The 26,274-nt window shown below is 49.6% G+C and overlaps 2 protein-coding genes across 3 annotated transcripts; both read left to right on the top strand.

The window, feature by feature from the left end:
* Window positions 1-694: 694 nt before the first annotated feature.
* On the top strand, window positions 695-20,568 carry CDR2L (cerebellar degeneration related protein 2 like). Of its 2 annotated transcripts, none has more exons than XM_040081947.2 (5): window positions 695-1,212; window positions 13,653-13,765; window positions 15,132-15,280; window positions 16,184-16,348; window positions 17,815-20,568. In XM_040081947.2, the coding sequence occupies exons 1-5, from the start codon at window positions 1,134-1,136 to the stop codon at window positions 18,698-18,700; spliced, it is 1,392 nt and encodes a 463-aa protein (XP_039937881.1). In that variant the 5' UTR covers window positions 695-1,133; the 3' UTR covers window positions 18,701-20,568. The 2 variants fall into 2 exon arrangements, with proteins under 2 accessions (XP_039937881.1, XP_039937882.1); XM_040081948.2 differs by lacking the exon at window positions 695-1,212 and adding an exon at window positions 13,327-13,467.
* Window positions 20,569-23,489: 2,921 nt separating this feature from the next.
* On the top strand, window positions 23,490-25,631 carry MRPL58 (mitochondrial ribosomal protein L58). Its single transcript, XM_040081774.2, has 6 exons — window positions 23,490-23,660; window positions 23,955-23,991; window positions 24,106-24,165; window positions 24,769-24,851; window positions 24,956-25,125; window positions 25,411-25,631. Exons 1-6 carry the CDS (start codon window positions 23,502-23,504, stop codon window positions 25,493-25,495), a joined length of 594 nt encoding a protein of 197 aa, XP_039937708.1. The 5' UTR covers window positions 23,490-23,501; the 3' UTR covers window positions 25,496-25,631.
* Window positions 25,632-26,274: the final 643 nt, after the last annotated feature.

The raw sequence follows: 26,274 nt of genomic DNA, 5'->3' as shown, positions 1-26,274 counted from the left end.
AAGGCTGACAAGTACAAAAAAAATTCTTTTGGGCCAAACTCCAGCTAGGAGAAAAATGACCACCTCTAACCCTTATCCCATTAAGGTGGAAAACAAGCACCAAAATCCCAAGATTTTTTCTGAATTTACTTATATGTAACAAACACATTTCCTCCTCGGAACTCTATAAATCCTAATTTCCCTGAATTTTAAGCTCACTCCATCTTTCATAAAGATAAAAATGAAAGAGGAATCCACATCATAGGCACTGATTTCCCATCAGAGTGCAAAACAACATAGGGTTGGAGGAAGACACCACACTGAGGAAAGGTTGTGGGGACGTTTGTATGATGTGACCCCTTTTGCAGCCCCAGATAAGGTAGAACGGATGATATTCTTGAAGAACAACCCACACAAACCCAGCAAGGCAGAGAAGGCACTGAAGCCCCCACTGAAAGGTCCTGATAATTACCCAGAATCACCGTGAAGCCCACGCCAAGGCCAGGGCACGGCATTCCAACCGCAAGCCCTGCTCCTGGCAGACCTCTAGGCGCGAGGGACAGAGCAGGGGGACCGCGGGCCAGCTCCCCTTCCTCGCCGCCCGGGTGAACCCCGCTCCGGTACCCCACGCCCCGCAGCCCCGCGCCCGCCCCGCTGTCCGCGGCAGGGCTGGGCGGAGAGGAGGAGGCGGAGAAGAAGGAGGCGAAGGAGGACGGTCTCGCCTCGCCTCCCCCTTCTCTCTCGCCGGTTTTCCTTGCAGCATTTCCATGCTAGAGGTCCCCACCGAGCTGCGGAGCGAGGATCTGCCTGGCTGCGCCGGGCCCTCTTCCTTCCTTTGTGCATCCCCCAGCCCTGTGCAAGCCGTGCCCCACGGCCCCGGTCGCCACGTCCCCGCTGCATCCCCCCTCCAGAGCCCCGCTCCGGCCTTGGAGGCAGGAGGAAGCCGCCCCTCCGGGCACGCAGAGCCGGGACAGAGGCCAGGCACCGGCTGCCACGTCGTGCCACCTCCTCCTTCTCGGCGCGGCCGGGGCACCGAGGCCGCATCCCAGCCCGCATCCCTGCCCGCATCCCCGCATCCATCCCGCTCCGCGGTTCGGAGGCGCCGGGCCCCCCTTCGGCGGATGCTGCGCGTCTCCCCGGGCCGCTGGTGCTAAATGCTGAGCGCCGACAGGATGGAGGAGTTTCAGAGCGAGGAAGAGGAGCCCTGGTACGATCAGCAGGACCTAGAGCAGGGTAAGGATGGAGGCACGCCGCAAGCTGCCAGGGATGGTGAGCCAGGGGATGTGCGGGCAAGAAAACGGGCAAACCCCGGGGACGGGAGGGTGGGTTACTTTCTCTCTGGACTGCTATTTGCTTGGCAAAGCCAGCGCCTCATCCTGCAGCGGCAAATCTCGGCTCCGCTGCTCCAAACCACTGTCCTGCCCGAGGAAAGTTTAAAGCCGATGGATAGAGGCAGGGAGCCCAGAGATGTGCTAGGCACCCGGGCAGTAAATGATTTGTTGTGTTACATCTTCAAGGAGGCTGGCTCCCCAAAAAAACTTGCTACAGGCAGAATCAAACAGGGGTAGTTATGACACTGCTTTTATTTCAGAGTAGTCCAAAGTAGAGTTACCAGGCACATTAGTTGGAAATTAATACACGGAAAATAATTTATTGCTAAGGATGCTGAAAGTCTTTCTCAAAAGCTTTTGCTGTCCAAGCCCAAATCCAAGGGGATCTTCAGCTTCTTAGTCACCTAATTACTTCTGGAGATTTTTCCAGTCAGCCATAAGACCAGGAGAAATATGGGAGGAGAAGAAAAAAAAAGTCAAGGCCAAGTTTCAAACAGCAAAAGAAGCTTTGTTAGAAGATAAATGTTCACTTCTGCAGTTTGCTTTGAAGTAACTGTACCTAGTTCAATGGAATGTTTATCCTAAGGCTGGACAGTTAGTGCCTGTGAGTATTTGGGTCTTTTTTTTTTTTTCTTTTTTTTTTTTCTTTTTTTTTTTTTGTTTTTTTTTTTTGCTTATCTTAATATTTTGAGTCAATACACAGTAAGTAAATAACGGGAAGAAGTCCCATTTCAGGCCAGCGGCTCAGGAATGAACAGAACTCATTTGCCAATGCATAGCAAAAAATCATTCCTACCTAAACACAGTTCCCCTCTGGCACGTTGCGCTGTAGGTAGTTTTATATTTGTTTTCCCAGCTGACTGTCAGCAGGGATGTGCAGTCCAGCTGCACTGCCTCAGCCCACCATCACTCCAGTCCATTATGTCACGATCTGAAGTTTATACAACTTCAGCTGCAGGACAGGGGCCTAGCAAGGAATGATAACCAGCCCCCCAGGGGTTGTCCCAGCTGGGCTTTAACCCCAATTTCTCAATTAACAGGAAGCAGTGGGATACTGGGCCCTGTTCTTTGAAACACAACACTCAAACAAAGCCAAGAGCACAGAGATGAAGCTATCAGCTGGATAAACACTGCAGCCTTTGAATGCTCAGAAATTCACATTTCTGGGTGACGTCTTCCCATGGCTCACAAGAGGCCTGGGCACTGGTCCAGGAGCAGGATGCAGGCTGAGGAACAGCAGAACTAGGGATGAATATAGGGAGTGTTGAACAACGTGGGACCGATTGATTTTTAACTTAACGCTGTCCCTGGTGTCAGGTTCATGAGTCAGCACTGGCACTGTACAACTGGCTCACAACAATAAAAGCACCTTCCCACTGCAGGCCAGGTTCCCAGCTCTGTCCCAGCAGCCTAAAAACAGAACGACTGTCGCCAGATGATGGATTGATGCTGGGCACAGGCTCCACTTTTGAGCACGTACAGAACTGGAGGAAAACACAAACCCAAAACAAAGCCCAGCTGTGGGTTTGCAGCCTCCTGTGTATGAACAGGGACTGCATAGGCTTGCACAGACTCAAGGAGAAATGCGGGAAGGCTTTAACTGGAATCAACCAAATGGAAAGGTCCTACGGGGTAATTACAACCGTAATTAATTTGCATGATGCACAAAGCATCACAAAGGACAGTGCTAGACTTTGTCCACATACACTGTGCCTTTGCATGACACCCAGAGGTCTTTGGTGGTGGCACAGTCATGGAGCTGTTGCTTTGGGGATGGGGGGTGGATGTGCAGCACAAGACATCCAGCGTGGCACGATTAGAGGCGTTACTAAGAGGATTGGCATGCCAAGAGCCCAGGGTCGCACAGAAACCCACGCCTGGCAGCAGCACCGGGAGGGCAGAGGACAAAAACAGAGGCTTAAAGACCGTTCCTTAGAAGCAAGGGGTGGGAGAAACAGGAAACAATCCAAGCTAGGAGAGGAGAGAAGGTTCTTCTGTGAACCAGTTGGTTGGTGGGCCTTTATCGTCATTTCACAGCATCATCAAATATTTATTACATTTACATCCAAAACTGTTTGCTAAGCAACAGATGGCTTAACTGGGAGCTCTGTGATGATTATGTTAATTAACCATTTTAGCACCAGAGTGGAAATCATGCCTCCAGCTCCACACCAAGCACCTGTTACTTTCTTTGTCCTCCTCCATGAGCTTCACTTTACCAAAGTAACCATTTTTTTTTTCAAAATAATAAATCCCGATCACGCTTTCCCCTGAAATGTCCACAGCAACTGGGTTCATCCACCACATGCTTTGGAAGCAGCAAGATCTGGTCCCCAGCCTTGAGGCTCTTCCAGCCTTGTTCAGATTAAGCCAATGCCTTTCAGATGCCTTTACCTGTTTCCTGCACACTGTAACACTCTGTGGCTCAAGGCATTGTACCAAGATGCCTTAGCACATAGAAGCAGAGACTCAAATCCCAGCCAGGACCCTCAGCAATGACCTGGTAACAGCAGTGGTGTCTTGGTGTCCTGTGAGGTTTCCTTTGCAATGATGTTCCCTCTGGGAAGGCTTTCTGATTTGAGGAAAATTGAAAAAATGGAGCTGCAATTCCCTCATACCATGACTTAGCTTATTGCTTTGTAAGCATGAAGAGATATCAGTGCTGCTTTGGTCCAGCCACCTTCCATGGGCCAGGGAGTCTGTGCCACTAAGTGTTAAAACCGGGATAAAATACTGGTGAGCATTTTTCCAGCCGTTGAGAACTGATGATGTGGCTACAGTTGCATCACACCCTGCGCAGAGGGCCTACGTGCAGCCAGGCCCCAAGAGAATGAATGAGCTAAAATTAGAGAGTCTGAGCTGCGGATAAGTGGGGGCACCTTTCCTGTTCATCAGGAGCGTTTGTGTTTGGGAGGGCTGCGTGCCAACTCAACTGCATCTGGATCCAAACAGACCCAGCAGTTCCGCCAGCCACTTCCAGCCTTCATCTCCCCCGCAGCAATATCACAAAATGAATCCTCCTTGCAGTCATCCCACTGCATTTCCTGATCTTACCAGCATCCCTATTCCTCTGCCAGCATTCAGGTCTCAGAGCAGAGTCCAACCCAAGAGGAAGCCTCTCAAAGCCAGCCTTCTGATCCCTGGACCTAACAATAGCCAAAGGCACATGGGGGATTCTTGGGTATCCTGCATGGGACCAGGAGTTGGACCTGATGATCCTGATGGGTCCCTTCCAACTCAGCATATTCTCGGATTCTCTAAGTGTGGGATGATTCCTCCCATGTCAATAAACAGCCTCTCACTACTCTGAGATAGGCAGCAGCATCAGAGGGAGTGCAAGAACCAGAACATCCCATTATTGCCACTGAGAGACCATTGTCCTCCTAGGCAGCCACAGAAACATTTGGGCCAAACTATCTGCAATGCAGGCTTAGGACATTACAGCTGTAACCTCTAAAGGTCTCCAGATTTCCAGACTTAAAGATCTTTTTAAATTCCTCCTCCTCTTGCCAAGCATCTGATTTCTTGAGTACTAAGAAGGAAAATGACACAAGGTGCTGAGCTTGCACCACCCCTAAGTCATCTGGGTAAAGTCACAAGGTCACCAGTGCTCCAGTGACCAGATCCTGGCATCGGGGTGAGCCCAGAGGACCCATGCTGGCACCCACTAGCACCCATACCTGCACCACCCAGGTGGTCCAGAGCCCTGCAGTTTATTATCAGCTTTCCCAAAGCATTCACTGCACAGGGGAGCTGGTGAAATTCCATATTCTGCCCCTCATGAGGCAGTTTTCCTTGCAGTCCAGGGACAAGGCACACACCTTGCCTGTCCTCCAGGAGCACAGCAGTTACCTCCCCTCCCTCCCTCCCTCCCTCCCCAGAGGCAAGCCAGAAGGACGGAGCTTTGCCTGCTGTAGCTGAGCCACTTATTTATTTAGCAGTGCAGTACAGCAGGTAGCTTATGGAAGTGGAAAGTTTTCAGTGACTAATTGCTGAGCTGCTTAGGAATGACAAGAGGGACTAGAAAAGTCACAGAAGACAAGGAAAGAAGACAGGTTAGTCTAAGGAACTAATGACAGGCTCCAAGTACAGGGGGGGTGGGGAGGGGGGGAAGGAATATATATAGATGTATTTTCCTAGAGAGAAAATTCCCTTGTTACATGAAGGCAGCAAGAAAAAAGGGCACAAGAAAGCCCCACACAACAACTTTCAGTGACAGACCAGAAGCTCCTCCACATCTGCTGAGCCCAGGCACATAGCTTCAGCTGTGGGAAGGAGCTGAATTTGAGGAACTAATGGAAAGGGAAAAGGGAAACAAAACAAAACAAAACAAAACAAAACAAAACAAAACAAAACAAAACAAAACAAAAAAAAAAAAAGGAGAGGGAAATAAAAATCAGACTTTTCCATATCTCCCATCCTGAAACAATCAGCTAACAGTGGCAATTCTCCTTGGCAAGGCCACGCACAAAGGATTTATGGTCTGAATCCTGAAGGACGTTTTCCCCCAGTGGCTCTGAGCCTGAGGGACTGGCAGCCAAGGCACTGGTCACTAACTCCCTGCATGTGGAGTATGTTCTCCCACCCCAACATTTTCCAATCCTCTTTCTTTGCTCCTGTACCAGCCAGTGCTGGCTGGTGACAGGGTGGATGCACTGACTCAGTGTGACAGGCAGGAACCACTTAGAGCAGTGACAGCACCAGGGTCCCATCCTGCTGAAAGCAGTGCCAGCACTCGGGATAACACACTGCTCACTCACTCCCACACTCTGTCTCCTCTCCCAAAAGGCTTTCCCAGAGCAGCACAGTGCGGAATTCCTACCTCATCTCACTCCAACAGATCTGTGTGCTCACACCAAACACACCTTCAGGGTTTCCAAAGCTTCTACTTAATCTGCCCAAAAACAGGCATGTGGGCCAAGAATTTAGAAAAATATCTCCAATACAAAATACCCCAAAGGAAGGAGGCCAGATGCTACACAGTGCTGCATTTTGCACAGCTGGGAATTTCAAAGGGATTTTATGTTACAGTTTGTTTTTTGGGTTTTTTCCATATGTATTTAACAAACAGTTATAAACCATCTCTCCAAAAAGCAACAGTTCCAATCGTTTAGCTAGACCGCTCCTCTGAAGCTTTCTGGAAAGTCACTGTAGTCTATCCCATGTGTTGTGCAGCTGCCCTGGCCCCACTCAGTTAATCTACCTTCTCCCTGAAGAATTCAGACCTTCAAGTGTGTAATATCCAGGTCCATGCTGGCCTCTTCTAAATATGCAGCTGCAGCACCAGCAGTTGGAGCAAGGATGTGATCATGCCACCCTCCAAGTTTTCTTGGTCTACAAGGAAGTGTTGAGTCCTGGGAAGGCACCTGAACTGGGAGGTGGTGGCCAAGCACTGGTGTCTGCAGGAGGAGGCAGAGCAAGGAGCAGCACAGCATACCCCACAAGCATCAGTCTTTGCAGCAGAACTGTCAGGGACACTGGTTTTGGTGTTGGGCCCCCAAAAGAAATACTGCTCTGCATCCTATTCAGGACTAGCGGTGGACATAACATCATTTTGAGAGTACATCAGTATTTCATCACTCCGTTTCCCTGCAAACTCAGACTGGAAGGTTACAGCCCTGTGCTCCTCCTGTGCAGCTGCACAAACAGCAGTGATCACTCAGCTGAGGTCAGGATCTCTTCCCACATGGGCAGTATCTCCTGCCTGTGCCAATAGCCGGGCACAAGGCAGCTGGGCTGTGAGCTGAGCACCTGGAGGAACAGGGCTTCCTAAACTCCCAAGCAGCAGATGGGAAGGGAACAGTACTTGGGCAGCACCCTGCAAGATGATCCACTTTCCTTCAAAGTCAAGAAAAAGGGCTGCTAGAGAAGAGGTGGGCAGGTTCTTGGTGTTGCTGCAGAGGGTCAGGCTGTTTCTGCATTTAGCTGTAATACGTGGAAGAAAGGTCTCTGTACCTATATGCCTCTAGACATAAGAGGTAGCAGACAGAAGTAACCAGCTGTGGCAGTGCTGGCAGGGGTCTTGGGGGCTGCTACAGCTGCAAAGTGACAGTTGTGCTGGAATGGTTGCTCCCCGAATGTCCAAATCACTCAGTATCAGTGGTTCCACCTGCCTCCCCCCAGCAAGAGGGGAGCAAGGACATCCAAGTTGGCTGGGAATAGCTCAGAGTAGGGGAATATATTGTGTGAGCAGGAGCAGGGCAGGAGAACTGACACAGTTGTGGCAGCCCAGCGCTGTGGGCACTATCCCCTGCCATGTGAGCACAGTGACCTGTCCTTCGCAGGGCACCTTTGCTCAGGGCTCTGCACGTGCACAGCACTGTGCTGAGCACCCTGGTGCTCATCCTCCTTGTCCATCCTGGGTCACTTACAACCTCCTGCCCCCAAAACACACAGGGGAGAGGAGTTCTGCCACGTGGCAGCCATCCACATGTCTGTGTCTTTAGCTTTAAAAGACTAGAAGCCTTTATTCATGGTTTCCTGCAACCCAACATAATTAATTAGTTGGAGATTTGGTGCCTGGGGGAGGAGCGCACACAGGAAAGCTCTGGCTGCCTTTCTCCCTCCTCTTTCGTTGCTCCCTCTCTTCGACAGCCCCACTTGTATGTATTTATTTAGGACATTCTGATCCAGGTGCACTATCAGAGCCTCGGAGCCACCAGTCACCAAGCTCTTTCAAAACATTTTAGCCTATAAGGCAAACACAGGCACCGAGGCTATTTAGATAAGAGAACAGCAGGAAAAGATGCAGATGGGGCCTCAGCCATGGTCTAATAACATCCTCTGTGTTCTCATGCGCTCAGCTTGGCAAAAGGCACAGCAATTGCTGTGGGCACAGCGATGGGACTGCTCTGTGTGTGTTTCTAGAGACATCACTCATAAGCAGAGGTGACCATCTTGGGTCTCAAGCATTAATATACAGGGGAGAATTTTGGGTGCAGGATGATAAGAGGGAAAAAAGAAAAGCTATAAATTAAATCTAAAAAGTCTGGTGAGCATCTGAGAAGAATAAAGGAGAGCTGACAGAGGAAATATCGAGTAGAACTGAAAAATATAGAAGGCAAGGAAGGGAGCAGCAGGGGCTGAGAGAGCTGAAGGGCTTCTGTGCAGCACAGCACAGTACAGACAGTGTGTCCCTGAGTCCCTTGTCAGGGATTTCCACTCCTTGGTGGTACCACTTTTGCTCAGGGGGCTCAAGATAGCATGGAAGGAGCTGTTCTCAGTGCACTGGGCTTGCCTTGACCCCCTGCCACTACCTGAGCACTCCCCACCAGGGACATTTGCACAGCCAAAGGCAGCACAGGAGCATGAAACAGATTACACAAGAGAAAGAAAAGGAGGAAAAAAAAAAAACCCAAGCAGGAAATCCACCAAATCTCATTAGGGTAACAAAAATGCCAGTGTCACCAATACCAGCTCAGCCCAGCAAGAGCCACAGTTTGAAAGGAGGAGAAGGAAGAGGAGGAGGTGGCTGTGCTGCCTGGGGCTTAGGCACCCTGTTTGTTCTCACCCAGCCCTGATAAAGGCTTTTCCCAACCTGCTTCATTGGGGCTGATTTACAAAGAAAGCCCTGCCTTTGTGGAACACCCCACCACACCAAAATATCAGATCCTCCTAAAAAACACACAGAACACCAAGTGCAAAACTGAACTGAGCAGCAATGTCTGAGTTACGCCAATGTAAAAAGCGTTGGGGAATCCACATCTGAGCAGCAACGCTGGTGACTCTCTGGAAGCTCTGGCTGGCCTTGGGAAACACTATCTTCTGTGGAATGGGCATGTTGGAAAGGCTTTTCCAGGTTGTTTTTGAGATGCTGCCAGATGGCATTTGCTTCCCTGCACCCCAGCAAGTTCCATTGCAATGCCTTATACAGGCCAAGTACAGAGATTGTTTCCATCACCTGCCACGGAGCAGCAGTAAGTGATAGACAAAAGCTGATCTTTCTTGTAGGATACCCAGACAGCACAATCCCTTGCAACGATGAAGGAAGAGAAATGAGTAGCAAGTATACCCCGTGCCAGGGTAAACCAGCTTAGCATCATTCATTTAGGCTTTGAAAGGAATAATTGCACCCACCCTTGACTTTAAGTACCCATGTGTAATGGAGCAGACAGCAAATGCCATTAAACATCAGTTCTTAACTCTCAATGTACCCCATCCATCAGCTCACAAGCACCCTGAGCTTCCTCCAGAGACCACCTCACCCTCCTCCCCACCACCCTGCTCTTCATCAGATGCATTCACCATGTGCAGCACAGGACAGGAGCAGCCCTTTCTACAGCCCCACATTTAGGAAGGAGCCACAAGTAATTCCTTTATACATGCTCAGCTGAAAAGGACCTGCAAATCCATAAACCCTTACTCATCTGTGCCACACAGCAAAGGGCTCCTGTGTCCCCTGCAAGCTGCTGGCTTTGCAGGATATGGACAGGGATGGTTTATTAAAGGTGAGGAGCCAAGTGCAGCATTCCCAGTGTGTTCTCTCACAGCCTAAACATAAGAAACCCTCACTGCAAGAGAGATGACAGCGGAAAGTCCAAAGCAGCTGCACCAGATGGTGGCTTCCTGCAGAAAGCTGCATTTATGAGGGGCATCTGAACAGCTACCGGGTCATTGTCGTGCCAAGAGCAGCCAAAACCTGCCCAACACCAGGCTTATGCTCTCCCAAAATCACAACCAGGAGATGCTGGAGGGAAAAAACCCCTCCAGAGGGCTGTGGCAGAGTGCTCTGCTCAAACAAATGCAGGCCAGCACTGGGAAGACAGAAATAACTCCAAATTCACTTTGAGCCTCGTTGCAAGGTTTGGGAAGCACCAGATCTGCTGTAGCCCCACACAGGGAACATCTGCCTGCGCCAGCACTGCCACAGGATGCTGCCATGAGGGAATACCCTGCAGTTTATCCCTCAGCCTCTTTCGATCAAAGGCAACCTGCTACAGCTTTTGGATCAGGATGGGTTTTTTTCAAGTTTCCTCAGTGGCACAGAGGTAGCAGAATTATTGCTGGGCTCCTGCTGCTGATCTCTGCAACTCCAGGACAGTGCCTCCTTGATGTTCTGCCCAGCCCTGCTCCCCTGTATCAAGCACTGCTTGGATTTAGCTCCTGTTCCCTTCCCACCATAAGGTCTCTCTTCTCATCTCCACCCTCCGTGTTCAGAGGCATTTCCCATGGAAGCTTTCAGAGAAATGCAGCCTCCATCCCTCCCTTCCCTGCTCCACAGGCACAGCCCTTTGTTTGGGGACACAGTGTGTTTCCTTGGCTGGTGTTAATTAGAAGGGTCACGTCAGTGCTTGCAGTACAGGGAGCCGGAGGGCACCAGGCTGGTGCTGCCTGGAACAGTCTGCATCCACAGTTCTCTCCTGATAGGACTTGGCAGCATCAAGACCCCTTTTTTGAAGCTGAACATTGGCCATTTCGGAGTGAGGCCTTCAGCACAGGCAGGATGTGGAGGGATGGGCACATCGAGTGGACACGCAGCACTTTATTTCTCCTCCTGCATCCAGAGGGGAGGGGGAAGGGAGCCATCAGTGTATCTGCTAAATTAGGGCAAGTCCTTCTGCACCGGCTGGCTGATCTGACAGTGGAGAAGCAAAGAGGAATACAAAAAACTGTGGGAAAATCATAGTACTATGTAGAAAGGATTCCTGAATTCCTGAACAGTTCTTTTTCTCCCCCAAACAACTTGGTGAGATTTCACATTCAGCCTCGGGTTTCCAAAGTCTCTGTGGAGAGGAGCTGTGTGCTCCCTCAGCCCATGCAGAGCCACAGTTGGTACAAAGATCAAGAGGGATGTGGTCTAAAGATGACATTACAGCACTTCCACAGCATCCCCTCCCTCCCCCCAATCCCACAAGCTGGGGGGACCAACAGGTGGGGAAGAGGACTCAGGCAAAAGGGGGTGGGTGAGACAAGATTACCACGGATGTTTTGGCTGGCAGCCAGAGAGTGAGAGAGTGTGTGTGACAATGGCTGAGGCAATTAAAAGACACTAAAAGAACCAATTCCCCCATGTCCTTCAAGCCTGGAATCTCCCAGGCCCTTATGCTCAAAATGGAAACGAAGACTCAATTTTCTCCTCAGAGCCAAGCCCCATTCTTTCCTCTTTCTCACTCATCCCCAAACACTGACCATTTCCCCCATTAAATTATTGCTGACAGAGCCCTTTAAATTACAATGCAGGATCTTGCACTGCCTAATCCACTTAACTCAACCCCAGCTGATTAAATTGGATGCCATATGGTGGGAGAGCACTGGTGTAATCCACAGGGACAGGGACACACTTGACTCATTACCTGGAGCACAGCACGGAGCCCTCTCACTACACACCTCCACATCGGGGCCCTGCTTGCTGTCAGGGATGTGATTTCCAAGGTGCCACTCTCCAGCAGCAACACTGGCTCTGACAAGGTGGTGCTGACATTAAACACAGCCCCAAGCAGCTTAAAGACAGAAATTATCCTTCATCTCTGCTGGCATCTGGCTGTTCCCCCAGCCCCAGCTGGTGCAGCAAACACTCAGGTCTCCCAAGGGCACTTTATAAACTAGGGAAATTTGGTGCTTGAAAAAACCAAATAGGTGGAGGAGGGTCTGTCCATGGGGAAACGTGGCAGTAACTTGATTGCAGGGGGAGCCGCAACTGCAGCTCTCAGACTGGGTCACTGTGCAAAGAAGAGGATTATAATTAAAAAGGTCACAGCCCTTTTAATAATAACACCCTGCAATGCAGGGCACAGCTGGAGAGCACATTCCCATGGAAAGGGGAGATTCGAGGACATACTGAGCAGCTGTTGGCAGCACCACATCTGGGGAGCCAGCAGAGAGAAACACAGGCAACACACAAACTAGTAACATATCAGCACATCCCACAGCACAGCATTATCCATCAGGAAATCATCCCAGGCACTGACAGCACTGTAGCTCACCCCCTGGCAAGCACTCGTGTCCAAGGTCAGCATGAGCCTCATTTTGTGATGTGTGAGAGGTCAGGGCTTCCCCAGGCTCAGAATACATCCCAGAAATCCTGGTTCCCCTTCTTGTCTTAGTGACCAACTATCCCTCTTTTCCAATCAACTGCACGGCCAAATGAACCACTGGAGAAAATTATCCTACTCTGAGCCCTGGCAAAGCCTTTGCAAAACAAATCATTAGATGCAGACTAGAGGGGAGCATTACAACAAGCTAAGAAAATGCCAGGGCAGGAGACCCAGGTCCCCTCATACCCTCCAAGACTGTCACTCCTTAAGTACCTACAGTTACATGATAACCACACCGGAGAAAGAAAAAGTAATAATACACACCACGACCTGTTTCCTTACCTTTTGGAAGGATTAAGGCCAAATGTTCATTCTGCCATCCCGAGAGCTGTTACCTCTAGAAGCACCAAGAAAAATGAAACCCACCTGCTCATAGTCAGGTTTTAAGAAGACAACCAACTCCTGTGAAAGTGAAGGGCTGTTGTCAGAGCCAGCTGTGTTGTCCCAGCCTCACAAAGAGCACCATTTATGTGCTTAAGCTTTAGCCAACATAGGATTCACAGGGCCTGGAGGCTTTTTCTTTTCCTAGTAGCAAAACCAGCATTTTAAACTGACCACACTGTCAACTTCTACCTTTCCCTGCATTTCTCCTGAAGTCCAAGTATTGTTAGTAGCTTCCTAAGGGCATTTAGAGGTGGCAGAGAGTGAACCCAAAGTGGTTTGTCCTTCCCCTGGAGCTGCCCCAAGGAAAGAGCCTTGGATTCAACCACTGCATTGCTGCCAGGGTGGCACATCTGGGAGGTGCCTCCAGCACCCTCAGGCCACGTGGGGTTTTATTACTCCTGTCAGTCTATTAGTGGGTGATGGATGGAGGCTGACAGGGAAGGCAAGGCACTCCCTTCGTTAGAGATAATAATGCAATTTAGAGAGCATCCCTGAGGCCCTGCAGGGCTTTACCAACCCTTCTGAACGGGTGCTGAGCCCTTCTCAGCAATAAGGGATGGATGTGCTGAGCACCTGCCACAGCCCAGATCCTGGGCTGATCCTGGTTACAGTGTGCAGGGAGTGCAGGAGGGTTTTGCAGCCAGCAAAGCACCAAATCATCATTGCATTGAGGGGCTGCAGAGTCCTGAGCTCGGCCTCCCTTTGCTCATGCAGCCCAGCAAGACAAGAGGCTCAATCCTGTATGTTCTGTGAGCATGCATCCAGGTTCAAAACGTGCCACTGAAACCAGCACCATGAAAAATGTGCTGCTGTGCTTGGTGTGGGGTCATTTTGGGGGGGGTGGGGGCGGGCAGGTGGGGGGATCCCACCACACCAAGCCATGGAGCTGTGGGAACTGCAGCAACTTGGTCCCTCTGCTTTTCAGACTTGCACTTGGCTGCAGAGCTAGGGAAGACACTGCTGGAACGAAACAAAGAGCTGGAGGACTCCCTGCAGCAGATGTATGCCACCAACGAGGAGCAAGTGCAGGAGATTGAGGTAGAGATGCAGTCGGGACAGGGGTGGGGACAGGGGCTGCTTGGCCACCGCTATCACCTAAGGGAAAAGGTGGGAAAGGGACACTTCCACCAGTGCCAGCAGCTGAGGTGCCAGCAGAAAGGCAGGGATGTGCTGTGGGGCACAGAAGGTGAAGTATCTTCTGTGAGTGCCTGAAGCAGGACAGATTAAAGTCTGAGTTTTAAAGTCTGTTGATGAATTAAAGCTCAGCCCTGGGGAGGGTCTCATTCCCCCATTAACTGGCATTTGCCCTTTTCTCAGATCCTCACTCCCTGCCCAGATGTGCACACCAGATTTTGGCACCAGATTTTAGCACCAGCCTGCATCTGGGTCACGTTTGGCCTTCCCCTGCAAATCTGTCAGCCTTCATTTCTCTCTGCTCTGCTGCAGCTTTCCCTTGATTCCAGAGATTCAGAATTGTGTTTGTTCCCAGCTGGCCCCTCAGCACCCCTAAAACACAGCCCCCTTTGTTAGAGGCATAAAATAGCTCTTTCTCCAAGAGCTGAAATCTAAACCCCCATTTCAAGCATCCTGTGCGGTCAGGGCAGTATTTCTAAGAGCTCACAGAACTGATCTTAGAGGCTTAATCCTGCTGTGCCTGGGAGGGTTTTCATCCACTGGAAACCTTCTAGGGATCTGTGAGTTAAAAAAGATTGGACACTCCTTGATTTGAAAGGACACAGGGCAGAGGAGGGCTGCCAGTTCACAAGAACAGCAGATGATTCTGTAGGGATCAGACAGCTGATGTTTGAGGGAATCAGTGGATGTACTTAGCCATCTCCTGCCCCTCAGCAGCCCATCAGGAGCACGTCCACCATAGGATCTGGAATCTGGCTCCAGCTGAGAGTGAGCATCTGAGTAGATGTCCTCTCCTAGTCTTCTGAGGATATGATTTTGCAATGACAGACTTACAGAAAAGGGTGTGCAAATCCACAGCAACCACAGGTCTCCTCATATTTCACGGACTCAGAGTTTTAGCCTGAATTCCCAGGGAAACACAGCTTCTGCAATCGATCTGTCAGATGATCCAGTAACCAAGTGGCCGATTTCAGTCAAATTTTGGTCCCAGGGATATCAACTTTCTTTGGTACTGGGAATAAAAAAGCTGCTGAATAGAGAGAGATAGAGGTTAGTGCCCTTCACAGAGGGCAGGGGAAGTTCAATCGTATTTTAGACACAAAAATATGTACAGTGGTCGGGGGGATGAATATTTCATCTGTGGAAGAGGCTTCAACCAGGTAGAGCCACAGAACACATTGTCAGAGGAAGCAAAGCCTGTAGGAATTTCTGCTTGTGAAAGAAACTAATTTTTGGATGTGGAGTGCTCATGCTTCAGTTTTCCTTGCAGTACCTGACCAAGCAACTGGAGATGCTGCGGCAGATGAATGAACAGCATGCGAAAGTCTACGAGCAGCTGGATCTGACAGCGCGGGACCTGGAGCTGGCTAACCAGAAGCTTGTGCTGGAAAGCAAGACTTCCCAACAGAAGATCCAGTGGTACGGCCTCCCCTGGATCTTCAAGATCCAAGAGTCTTCAGCTCACCTTTCCTCTGCCCCAAAGTACACCCTGTTGTTGCTATTTGAGCCGTTCTCTTTTGTATCAGCCCAGTTTTGCAGCTATTTAGAACACAAGTGTGTTGCAGTAATGCTGGCTAGCAGGGGTCAGCCACAGCACAGACACCCCTGGGATGAGGGCTGGATAAAGGAGTGTCTGAAGCTACCTGGAGAGAGGGACAGCAGCCTCTCCTCAGATGTGTTTCCTTGGAGAAAAGGTACATAATCCTATCAGGGAGATCCCCAGCACACAGCCCGGAAGAAACACCAGGCACAGATCCAGCAGCTCATGAACCCTGGCTAGCCCATGCTGAAACACCAGTTTATCAATAATATTTATTTCCTAAAACAAGCCCATGATCAAGGTCATCCCTACAAACAACTGCCAAAGCCATGTCCTTGTAATGCAACATCGTTTGCAAACAACTGTGTGGAGAAGGAATTTCTGAGCAGAGTGTTTTTACAAACTATCTGCAGACAGAACAAAACAAAATTTCTGCCCAGTCTCTGTGTTTCTCTACAAGATAAACAAAAGGAATAGATGCTTGTTTTAAGTGCAGACATATTCCAGGATAGTGCTTATGTCCCAGAGGCGACTCTTTCAGCGAACTGATTTGAGGACAGAAGGATTCAAATCAATGCTCCTGGCCCTTTTTTATAGCCAACCCCATTCAAGAGTGACCACACAGAGAGAGACCAACAAAAAACAAGTGCTGTCATGATCCCAGGGCACACACTAGAAACTGGAAGCACATTCTCTAGACTGGATTTCTCTATAGGAAAACAACACCTTTTAGGAACCTGTAGTGCCTGACTACTCACCTGTGCTCCCTCCTCTCTCTGCAGCTTGACAGAAACAATCGAGGGGCTGCAGAACCAGGTGGAGGAGCTGCAGAAGCAGGTGGAGGAAATGCGGAGCTTGGAGCAGCTCCGCATCCGGAGGGAGAAGAGGGAGCGGCGCCGAACCATCCACACCTTCCCCTGCCTTAAGGAGCTGTGCTCCAGCCCCAGGTATGGAGCCTTGGCATCCCCTGAGCCCCTCTGGGGGTGCACAGAAACCCCTCAGACACAGAGGTTGGGCATCAGAGCCTGAAACCCACGGCTGAAGCTGAAGGGGAGATGTTCCTCTCACCAACCCACCTGCCTAAGGTGGTGTTGGTGAAGCAGAGCCTTCACGATCCCAGTGATACCTCCCTTCCCAAAGCAGCACAGCCCATTTTCCCTTTCCAGCTGCCTTCCAGCACAGCACCAGCACCTTGGGCTCACTGAAACCAGTTGAGTTGGTGCATTTTGTGCTGTGTGACTCCAGCACGTCCCAGGAGCACCAGTCACACACCCAGATACACCACGAGCTGCCAAGTGCTGTACAAACACCTACAGCACTACTGCAGCCTTAATTCTCCTCAAAACCCAGCCACTGCGTTAATTCACTGACCTCATGAGAGCATTTCTTGCTCAGCTTTGTCCACAAAAGAGGGTTCTTTAAATAGATAAGCAATCGATAAACTTTGTTACTGAAAGTATCCTCTGCCAGAGGATACGAACCAAAAACATTTTTCACTGCAGCAGCAATGGGGATGTTAATCAGGCCATAATATGACCCCCAGCAAAATCCATTTCATGCCTCTGTGGTTCTTTTTCCCCCAGTCCCCCAAACCCACTCTCACCCTATACCACAGGACCTTGGGTTCCCCTGCAGCTCCACAATTGGCTCTGAAGGTCAGGCTGCCCTTCAGTGCCTTGAAATCTGTTCAATACCCCCACCACATCCATGCCTCCCAGGGGAAGCCATGGAGGTTGCACTTTTCCAATCTGCTCTAAACAAACCAGATGCAACTGAGGAGGAAAACCCAAATTCCTGAATGGAAGGGTGAAGTGCTTGTTATCACTTTCCAGGCAATGAAGAAGGGGCACCTCTATCGAAAATCTGTCTGCCTTGCTGCATAAATCTTCCCTCACTCCCTCCAGAGCACCTCCCAAATACAGGGCTACACAGGCAGCAGCACATGTGCTTCAGGGTTTTGGCTGGGTGGGTCTGGGGTTGTTGCCATATGCAGTGGGTAGATAGTGAACTCAATGGTGCAGAGAGCAGCTGATGGACTCTCCCAGGAAAAACCCAAAGGCACCTACTTTCAGCTCAGACTGGCAGCACTTGAACACTCATGCTTGTTTTGCTGCAATGCTGGTGGCTTGTCTGTTAACCAGATGTGTCTTTTACCTTTTAGGATCTCATTTCCCTCTTTTCTTTAATTACTGCTGCCCAATAAAACTGCAAGTCCTGTGGGACAGAGATTTGTCTCTCTGTCCAGAAGAGCTACACCTTTTGGTCTCCTGGCACACGGAGAAGGCACATCTCACTCCATGAGCTCATGTCCTTTTTGGACATCAGTGGAACTACTTACATAACAATAAAACACAAATCCGTCATAGGAGCATTGCTTGGTCAGACTCTCTCAAGCATCTTTCTCCTCTTTCAGGTATGAGGACGCATTCCAGATCCACAGCTCTTCCACAGAATTCAACCAGAAGCCGCTGGAAAGGGAGAACGAGCGTCTCCAAGCCATGGTGAACTCGCTGAGATCCCAGGTGAACCAGGAGAAGCAGCGGAAGGAGAGGGTGGAGCGCGAGTACACCTCGGTTATTCAGGAGTACTCGGACCTGGAGCAGCGAGTGTGTGAGATGGAGAACTGCAAACTGCGCATCAAAGAGCTGGAGGCAGAGCTCCTGGAGCTGCAGCAGATGAAACAGGTCAAGAAGTACCTGCTCAGCAGAGAGGACAACCTGTCTGAAGCCCTCCTCGAGCCGCTGAACAATGCCCCAGAAGCGGATTACATCGACCTGTCCGAGGAGGAGGGAGGGAAAAGCCACGGGACATCCATGACCCCTTCCCCAAACCACCCGGTGCGGAAAAGCTGCAGCGACACGGCCCTGAATGCTATCGTGACCAAGGACGCCGTGAGCCGGCACGAGGGCAATTACACCCTGCACGCCAACAACGTGCGCAAGCGGGGCATGTCCATCCTGCGCGAGGTGGACGAGCAGTACCACGCCCTGCTGGAGAAGTACGAGGAGCTCCTCAGCAAGTGCCGGCAGCACAAGGACAGCGTGCGCCACACGGGGGTCCAGACCTCCCGGCCCATCTCCCGTGACAGCTCCTTCAGGGACTTCCGAGGAGAGGGGCATGAGCTGGAAGAGCGGAAAACCATGGAGAAGACCATCAGCAAACACGTGGAGGCCGTGGACAAGCGGCTGGAACAGAGCCAGCCGGAGTACAAGGCTCTTTTTAAGGAGATCTTCTCCCGCATCCAGAAAACAAAAGCGGACATCAATGCCACAAAGGTGAAAAACAAGAGCAGCAAATGAGGCCTGGCTCTCTGCAGCTCCCACGTGCAATTGCAGTGGCCACGTCTTCTTTGGAGCCCCAGGAAATGCCACGTGGCCCCTCTGCTTTGAAGGTTCGAGAGGTCTGCAAGCAAGAGAATGTCACAGGGACCCAACTCACTTTTTTAAGCTTAGGCTCTGGAGAACCCGTTGGGACAATTGTACATTGTAGTTAGAGGATTTCAGAAACCACATGATGGATCTCTGCATGAGTTACTGCCGCTGCCAGACAACACAACAGCAATGTAAACCCCACTATGAAAGAAAATAAAGCAATCTCCCCCTCCACCCTTTTTCAGCTTGTCCTACAGCCCGATTATCTGCAAGCAAAAGCCTGGATGTACTCCAGCATCCTGCCACAGCTGGAGTACAGCATCTCAAAGTAAAACAATAAGCCATCAGGACTTTAGGGGCTGCCCCAGCACAGCAGCCCAGCGCTCCAGTCAGGTTTTATGGCTGAGAATCTACGCTTGAACTCAAGAAACTTCTATCTCTGCCTTCCCCAAAGGGTGGTATGGTCTTGCTATTTAAGCCATTCTGTAATCAGTCAGGTTTTTCAGCTCTTTACAATGCAAGCTCATTGCAACTGGAAAAACTTGAAGAGAAACATAAAACTGATTGTTCCATCTCCATCAGCATTGCTCAGTGTTTCAGTCCACGCTCTCCAGACCTTGCAGACATATGGGATTTACTCACTTTAAGTCTGCCCTGGTATTCCAACCCAGGTAAAGCACTGTGCCTGGTAGGAACTTGGTGCCCAGGGCTTTCCCATAGCAAGACAAGAAGTGCTATTACACACTATTATCTCATGGTCTGGGTACCAGCTCTCTGTGCTGTGCTCTTCAAGAGGTCATTGTCCCATCATAGCAAATGGCTTAAAAACAGCTTGCATGGGCTCACAAAACTGACTCCCAGAGACTCGCACACAAGCCAGGGGATGCAGCATCTCCCAGGTCAGGAGTCTGGCCCTGGCAGTAGCATGGATCACGCATCACCCCTCACTCCTGCTCCAATCACCTCCCCAGCCACAAGGACAGATTTCATCTTCCTGCTGAAAATAATCCTTCTTGGCTGAGATACTGTTGCCTCTCATGTTCCAGTTCCCTTTCCAGCACTGAAATCTCCTCACTTTGGCTTCCACAGACATGCAAACATGCAGCCAAAACACCACTGCAGTCTCAGGAATCACCAGTTTCCAGTTTCCATGAACTAGATGATGACCTTGTACAGTCAGACACATTTTAGGCAGAGAAGCAGCATCTCATAACAGCTTAGGCAACACCCTGAGCATTGAGCCACAAAACTCAGCAATTCAGCATAAGCAACTTACTCTGTACCCACATGGAGCAACCATCAACTACATCTGGATTCTCTTTTCACCGGCTTACATCCCAAAATCTTGGGTCAACAGCTGGAAACTTTGCAACATTGAGATAAAGAAATGTGAACATGGTTTCATAAGGAGAAGACTGTGGAATTATCCCCCATGTCCAGGGCTTTGATGCTAAGAGGAGCAACCTTTCTTTCACTCCATGCGGAATTAATGCAGAAAAAAACCCAAAAACAAAACCAAAATCACCCTGTTTTGTTAAGCTGAGTACCACAGAGGTAAGTTAGCAGGAGTGTGATGCACAAACCACCCCTGCTCCAGAGAGCTCTTCCTCAAAACCACCAACTGCTCTGCTCTTCCACACTCTGCATTTCCAGGTGCCCCACAGCCCCCGAGACATCAGGAACCACACGCACGACTGTGGCTACCAGCTCTGTAACAGTATGGAGAACCTTCATGCCTTATTTATTTATAATGGAAAGCAGTTGTCTAATAAAATAAAATAAATAAAAATGAACAACAACAGCAGGAGAAGTGTTGTTGGTTTCCTGGGAGTGTTCACCACCCATTGACTTGGCACTTGCAGCAGTGTTGGTTTAAGCCAGGCAGTGTTTGCCCTGCAGCCAGTTGATGCTGCAAAGGTGTTGGCATGGAATCACCCTCACTTTGTTTTAAACAATCCCATGTGGATCAGCATCACAGTTAAGTGCACAACACATTAAATATATTTTTAAATGCTCTATTCTCCTCTCAAATACAAAGAAACACCGATTTTCTCACAACTCATACAGTTCTTTTTACTTTTAAGAACAGCACAAGAGTTAATTTTTTGATTTTCGTGTACAATTTGGGTCAAGAAAGTGCTTCGGGCACCCTTGCAGAAAGGAAAGAGAATATGCTGAACTATTCTGCTGCATTATTTATATAACACTCATTTTAGCACACTTGGACTGCCAACACTGCTGTGCAATAAAACCCCTTTTTTGTCAGCTCAGAAGTCTCTGTAAAACCACACAATTTCTAAGCTCCCAATTCAAATCTTATTTTTCTTTTGGCCTTTTTTGCAAACCACAAATCCAAAAATGACTGATGTAAGTAACATGATATTAGTACTTGGCTTAACAAAGGCACAGCTGCCGTGTATCAGTGGCATGTTCAACAAAGTGCTGAGGGCAATTTTTTTCTGCATCCAAAAATATTAGTGGCCATTTATACACATCCTGATTGACTATGTGAGTCAGAGTCACTTGATTCCTGCCTTGAGGCTTCCAGTGATCAGAGGAGGAGAAAATAAGCATCTTCTGGCCTTCTGTGACACCTTTGATCTAAACTTTTCTAACTGCTTTTGGAACACCAAGGAAAGCTACACAACTCCATTGAGACGGAACAAGAGAGTGCTGAGCAACCACTCTGCCAGAGAAACTGGTGTAACAGAGAGCAGCAGCTACTTAACAGCACACCCCCATGGTTCATGACAGAAAGGAAAATTGCTGCATGCAATTAAAATGGATGAGGAAAAGTACAGTGTCACAGGAAATAATTCTTCATTTCAGAATTTGGCAAAATCAGTGACCCTATTCAGCTCACAGCATTAAGATCAGTTAAAGGCACAGCTTGTCAACCATCTGGTTTCATGCTGAATTTGAAAGCTGGCATTTAGACACATGCAGTTCCATTAGATCTGGCCTGGCTTCTCACTGTACCACCAGATAGAATAACCCTTCAGAAGGGCACTGTTGTTATAAACAGGGAGGGGCCACTTGAAGTACAAATTCAAGGGATTTACAGAGCTCGAGCTCCCACAGGAAGGATTCAGCAACTTCCCTCTCTTACAGTAACTGAGACCTTCTGGAAGGCCCCTCAAAGCCCTGAGGGACCCTGCTCCTACATTAACAGCCTGTACACTCACTCACACGGAGTGACAGGATCCTTGAACTCCTCAGCCTTTTCCCTCAGGTTTCTGGGATGGCTTTTGACATCCCAGAAACCTGGGGCTGAGGTGGCTGAGGTGGCTTCCTCAGCCAGGACCAGTGACAAAGCAGTTCATTTTTCCAGCTGGAATGCCAAAGGTTTGGCTCTCCTGGTTCATACCAAAGTCAGGCCTTGCCATCCCAAGCCCGGTCTGACAGGAAGAGCAGTTTCCAACCATCCAAGCAGAGAGCACCTGGCTTTTTACCAAGGCTCTGTGGACCAACACAGTGTGGGAATGAAGCAAAACCAGACAAATATCCTTTTAGACTGATCTGGCTTCACCTGTGTGACCTTCCAGCTCCTTTCCCAGCCCCTCTGCAGCACTGTCCTTGGAGAGTGTTCCTGCCAGACACGTTTGACAACAGCTGGTAAATGAGTCATCCTGCCTTGAGTATTTTACCCATCCCTCTGGCTACAAATCACAAACATTTACCTGTTCCCTGTTAGAAATTAAGGTCACCAGATGGCACGGTTTGCCTCTGACAGCTCTGGTTCTTCTCCTTAAAGCATTTTGTTTGCAGCTGAGTTTGGACAAGGGCAGTGGAGCAGAACTCCAGGACTCAGAAGTTCGATTAAGCAAAGTGAGGAGCCCTCTGTGGCCCTGAGGTGCTCAGCTGCAGCCAGGGCAGAGAACCAACCATGTTCAGGACTTGCTCCCTCTCGAGGACTGAGTTCCTTGACTTTAATGGATTACCTGGGTGGGACTCAGCTCAGACCAGTCACACAGTCTGTATTGGCTTCTGAACACCCATTTTGGCTTCATCCACAATTTTAAATAAGAGACTGTCAGCTCCTGTCAAAACACCAGAGCAAATGACAACCCATCCCTGCCTGTGCATTTTCCTGCTGCCAGGAATAGCAATCCCTGCCCCTCTGGAATGCACACCCTTCTTGTCAAGCCAATCTGACAGCTCCAACAAGAGTAAAAGCTGAAGGATTTCCACAACTGCCTCACTCCCCTGCATCCTACATCCACCACTACTATATCAGCATTAAAAGAAATAATTGTATATATATGTGTGTGTGTGTGTGTGTGTGTTTGTATGTAACTCTTTAGTGCTCTTGAGAGGATAAAAATGTGTAAACTGAAGCACTCTAGGTGCAAAAACTACAGAATACATTTTAAAAGCTGGGTGTATTTTCATTTTCAGCACTGGCCACCACGCAGGTCTGGGGAGCACAGACACCATAACCACCGCTGACCTCCCTCATCCGCCCGCGGTGCCCCACAAGGCCCCATGTGCCCCCAGGACGCCCCACATACCCCTCTCTCGGCACCTCCCATTAGCGCTGCAGACACCTCCCCGCCACACACACCCCCAGCGCGGACATCACACGCTCCAGATGCATCCCCAGAGCCCCAAAAGAGCCCCTTTATCCCTCTAAATCGCTCCCTTGCCGCCTCCGCCCCGCCCCGGAACGCGGCGCGAGGTCGCCGTTTCCGCGGGGACGCCTGGCGGAAGCGCACCGCGGACGCCCAACATGGCGGCGCACGCGCTGCGGGGCCTGTGCTGGCCGCGGCCGGGACCGGCGCGTCTGTGCGCCCGGTTCTCGCAGCGGGCCGGCACCGAATACCGGAGCTCCCACAGCCTAGACAAGCTGTACCCTCCGCGGCAGGACGGAACCGCCGCCCGCACCACGGTCAGGGGGGCGGGGGGGGAAAGAGGAAGAACGGCGAGGGACGGCGGCTGGGCGGGGTTTATGCGATTGATTGACAGTCGGGGCGGGGCTTATCTCACCGAATTGATAGGGGGTGGGCAGGGTCATAGTAAGGGGCGGTGCCCATCGGGTGGGCGGGGCCACGGGGCGGGGCGGGCGCGGCGCTGCCTTGGCTGTGGTGGGGGCGGGGCCCAGCGGGCCGTGTCCGAGCCCGCCTCCCCGGGATCCCCAAAACCCCAGGGACACCGCTGACACCGCACCCGATGTGTCTTCCAGGAGGAGCCGCAGCCGCCCGTCCTCGACATCCCCATGGGTGAGCCCCCCCGCCCAGTACAGCCGTGCCGGGAGCCGGGCAGCGGCCCTGGGCAGCGAGTCCGTGCTCCGAGCTCGGCCCCTTCCCGGCTCAGCCCCTGCCCCTCTCTTCCAGCTCGCCTGACCGTGTCCTACAGCCGGAGCAGCGGCCCCGGCGGGCAGAACGTTAATAAAGGTGAGTAACAGCTTCTCCCTTGGAAAAAAACACCATTTTTGGTTGTTGTTCTGTACGATGTGGCAAAATATCGAGAACTTGAAGTTAAACAGCATCTTCATGCTGCTAGACACTTATTTGTCGTTGTCATCACCCTGCATTTTAACACAACTTCTGAGTCTTCATCGTGCTGGAGACCAGTGGTAACATGTTTGATGCTCCTAGGAACACTTACAGGGATCATTCCTGCTACAGGTGTCACAAGGAACACTGCCTCTATCCATAGATCAAATATAATAGAGCCAGCTGAATTCTGAAAGTTCACTGTGCAATAAATTAATTCAAATAAACTTAAAATACTGCCTGTTCTGCCATTAAAAATGAGGTAGGCAGTGGTTGGCAATAAATTCTGTAGTGTCCAGAAAGGCAAATACCATGACAGGTACAAGTTTGTCTTGTAGAGTGGTGTGTAAAAATGCAGCGAGAAAAGAATTGTGACCTTCCAGGAAATTCATCATGGAAGCATCCCATGTTGAGAGGCAGCAGAGATCAGACTGAATTATCTCATAAATCTGAGGAAGGCAGGCTGTGACATGGAAACAAAGACCTTCTTTTTCCCCCCAGTGAATTCCAAGGCGGAGGTTCGGTTCCACCTGGCATCGGCCGACTGGATTCCCGAAGCTGTGAGACAAAAAATGGCTCTGATGGTACCAACCCTCCCCTTCCAACCATGGTTTCAATGTCTCAGTGTCAGAACAAGACAGTTCCAACAAGGTTTCAGTGGTCACATCACGTTTTCCCCTCCCTTCAGCACAGGAATAAGATAAACCGGGCTGGTGAGTTGATTGTGACCTCAGAGGAGAGTCGCTACCAAATGAGGAATCTGGCGATTTGCCTGGAAAAAATCCGGACCCTGGTCACGGAGGCGACCGAGAAACCCAAGGTGGTGTCTAAGGAGACAACACAGAAACTCATTGAGAGGTATCTTCATTAAAATGGTCTTTATTTGAGTCCAGGCTATCATGTTACAGAATTTCATTTGCAGCATTTTTAAACAATTTTGTTCATATTCCTTTATATTTACTTTTTTAAGGAATATCAGTGATCCGTTAGATTTTAACTTCTTTGCTGAGTAATATCCCCAGAACAGGGACTGTTTTCTGGGGTTTTTTTTATCTGAGGGTGTTTGTTGGTTCATCAGATCTCAAAAGTTCAATATTTAAATGTTTTCTTTGTGCACTGAGGGATCTTTTGATTTTGTTTTAGGGTGGAAAAAATGAACCGTGAACGGCTACGACAGAAAAAAATACACTCAACTATAAAACAGAGCAGGAAGGCAGATTTCGACTGAGAACAGCAGAGATCCAAGCCCTTGGTATTCCATCTTCTTAAAGAAGTGACGTTGGCAGCTGTCGATAATGCTAAACTCATGAGCTATATTGAATAAAAATAGCCTGAAAGTGTAAATAAAAATATTTAACATCTTCTTTTGTAGCCATTGGTACACTGTGATGGCCTGTCAGTCATTTTTCAGAATAATTATTGTTCACATTTGTGAGGAACTAAAAATCCTTATTTTTGTCAGCCACTCTTTTTTTTAATGTTGTGCTCTTCAAGCAGCCTGTGCTCTATCAGAGCACCCTCTTCTGCTGAACACAAAGCTACAGTAGATTTTTGGGGAAAGGGAAGAGTAAAAGCAATCTCAACAAGATGTCTAAGTAAAAAATAGAATCTTAAAGTATTCAATTTGGAAAAGACCAAGAGGATCATTAAGTCTGTCCCTTAGAGTATCCACTGTTTCTTTCCTTCTATTTCTTCTTTTCAGCTTTATTCCTTTTGTTGATTTTTATCTAACCAAACAAAGCACATCATTTGGCTAAGCTAAAGCCACATGAGGAATTTGGCAGAAATCTCAGCACTTGGAGACAGAACTCACCCTCTGAGTGCAGGAGGCTTCCAGCCTTTGAAGAGGGACACCAAAATCCTTTGGATGAATCCTCCAGGCTTGTTAGTGGACCCTGTTTAAGGAGAATAAAGCTCTGTAGTGTGATGTGTTTCACCACTGTCAAGTGGGATTGCTGGGAGGCTCAAAGAAACCAAAATTACCCTTTTTGGATATTTGACAGGGCC

Source organism: Hirundo rustica, chromosome 18 (genome assembly GCF_015227805.2).
Source record: "Hirundo rustica isolate bHirRus1 chromosome 18, bHirRus1.pri.v3, whole genome shotgun sequence".
Lineage (NCBI taxonomy): Eukaryota > Metazoa > Chordata > Aves > Passeriformes > Hirundinidae > Hirundo > Hirundo rustica.
The sequence above is the reverse complement of the archived record's forward strand: the minus strand, read 5'-3'. Positions and strand labels throughout refer to the sequence as shown.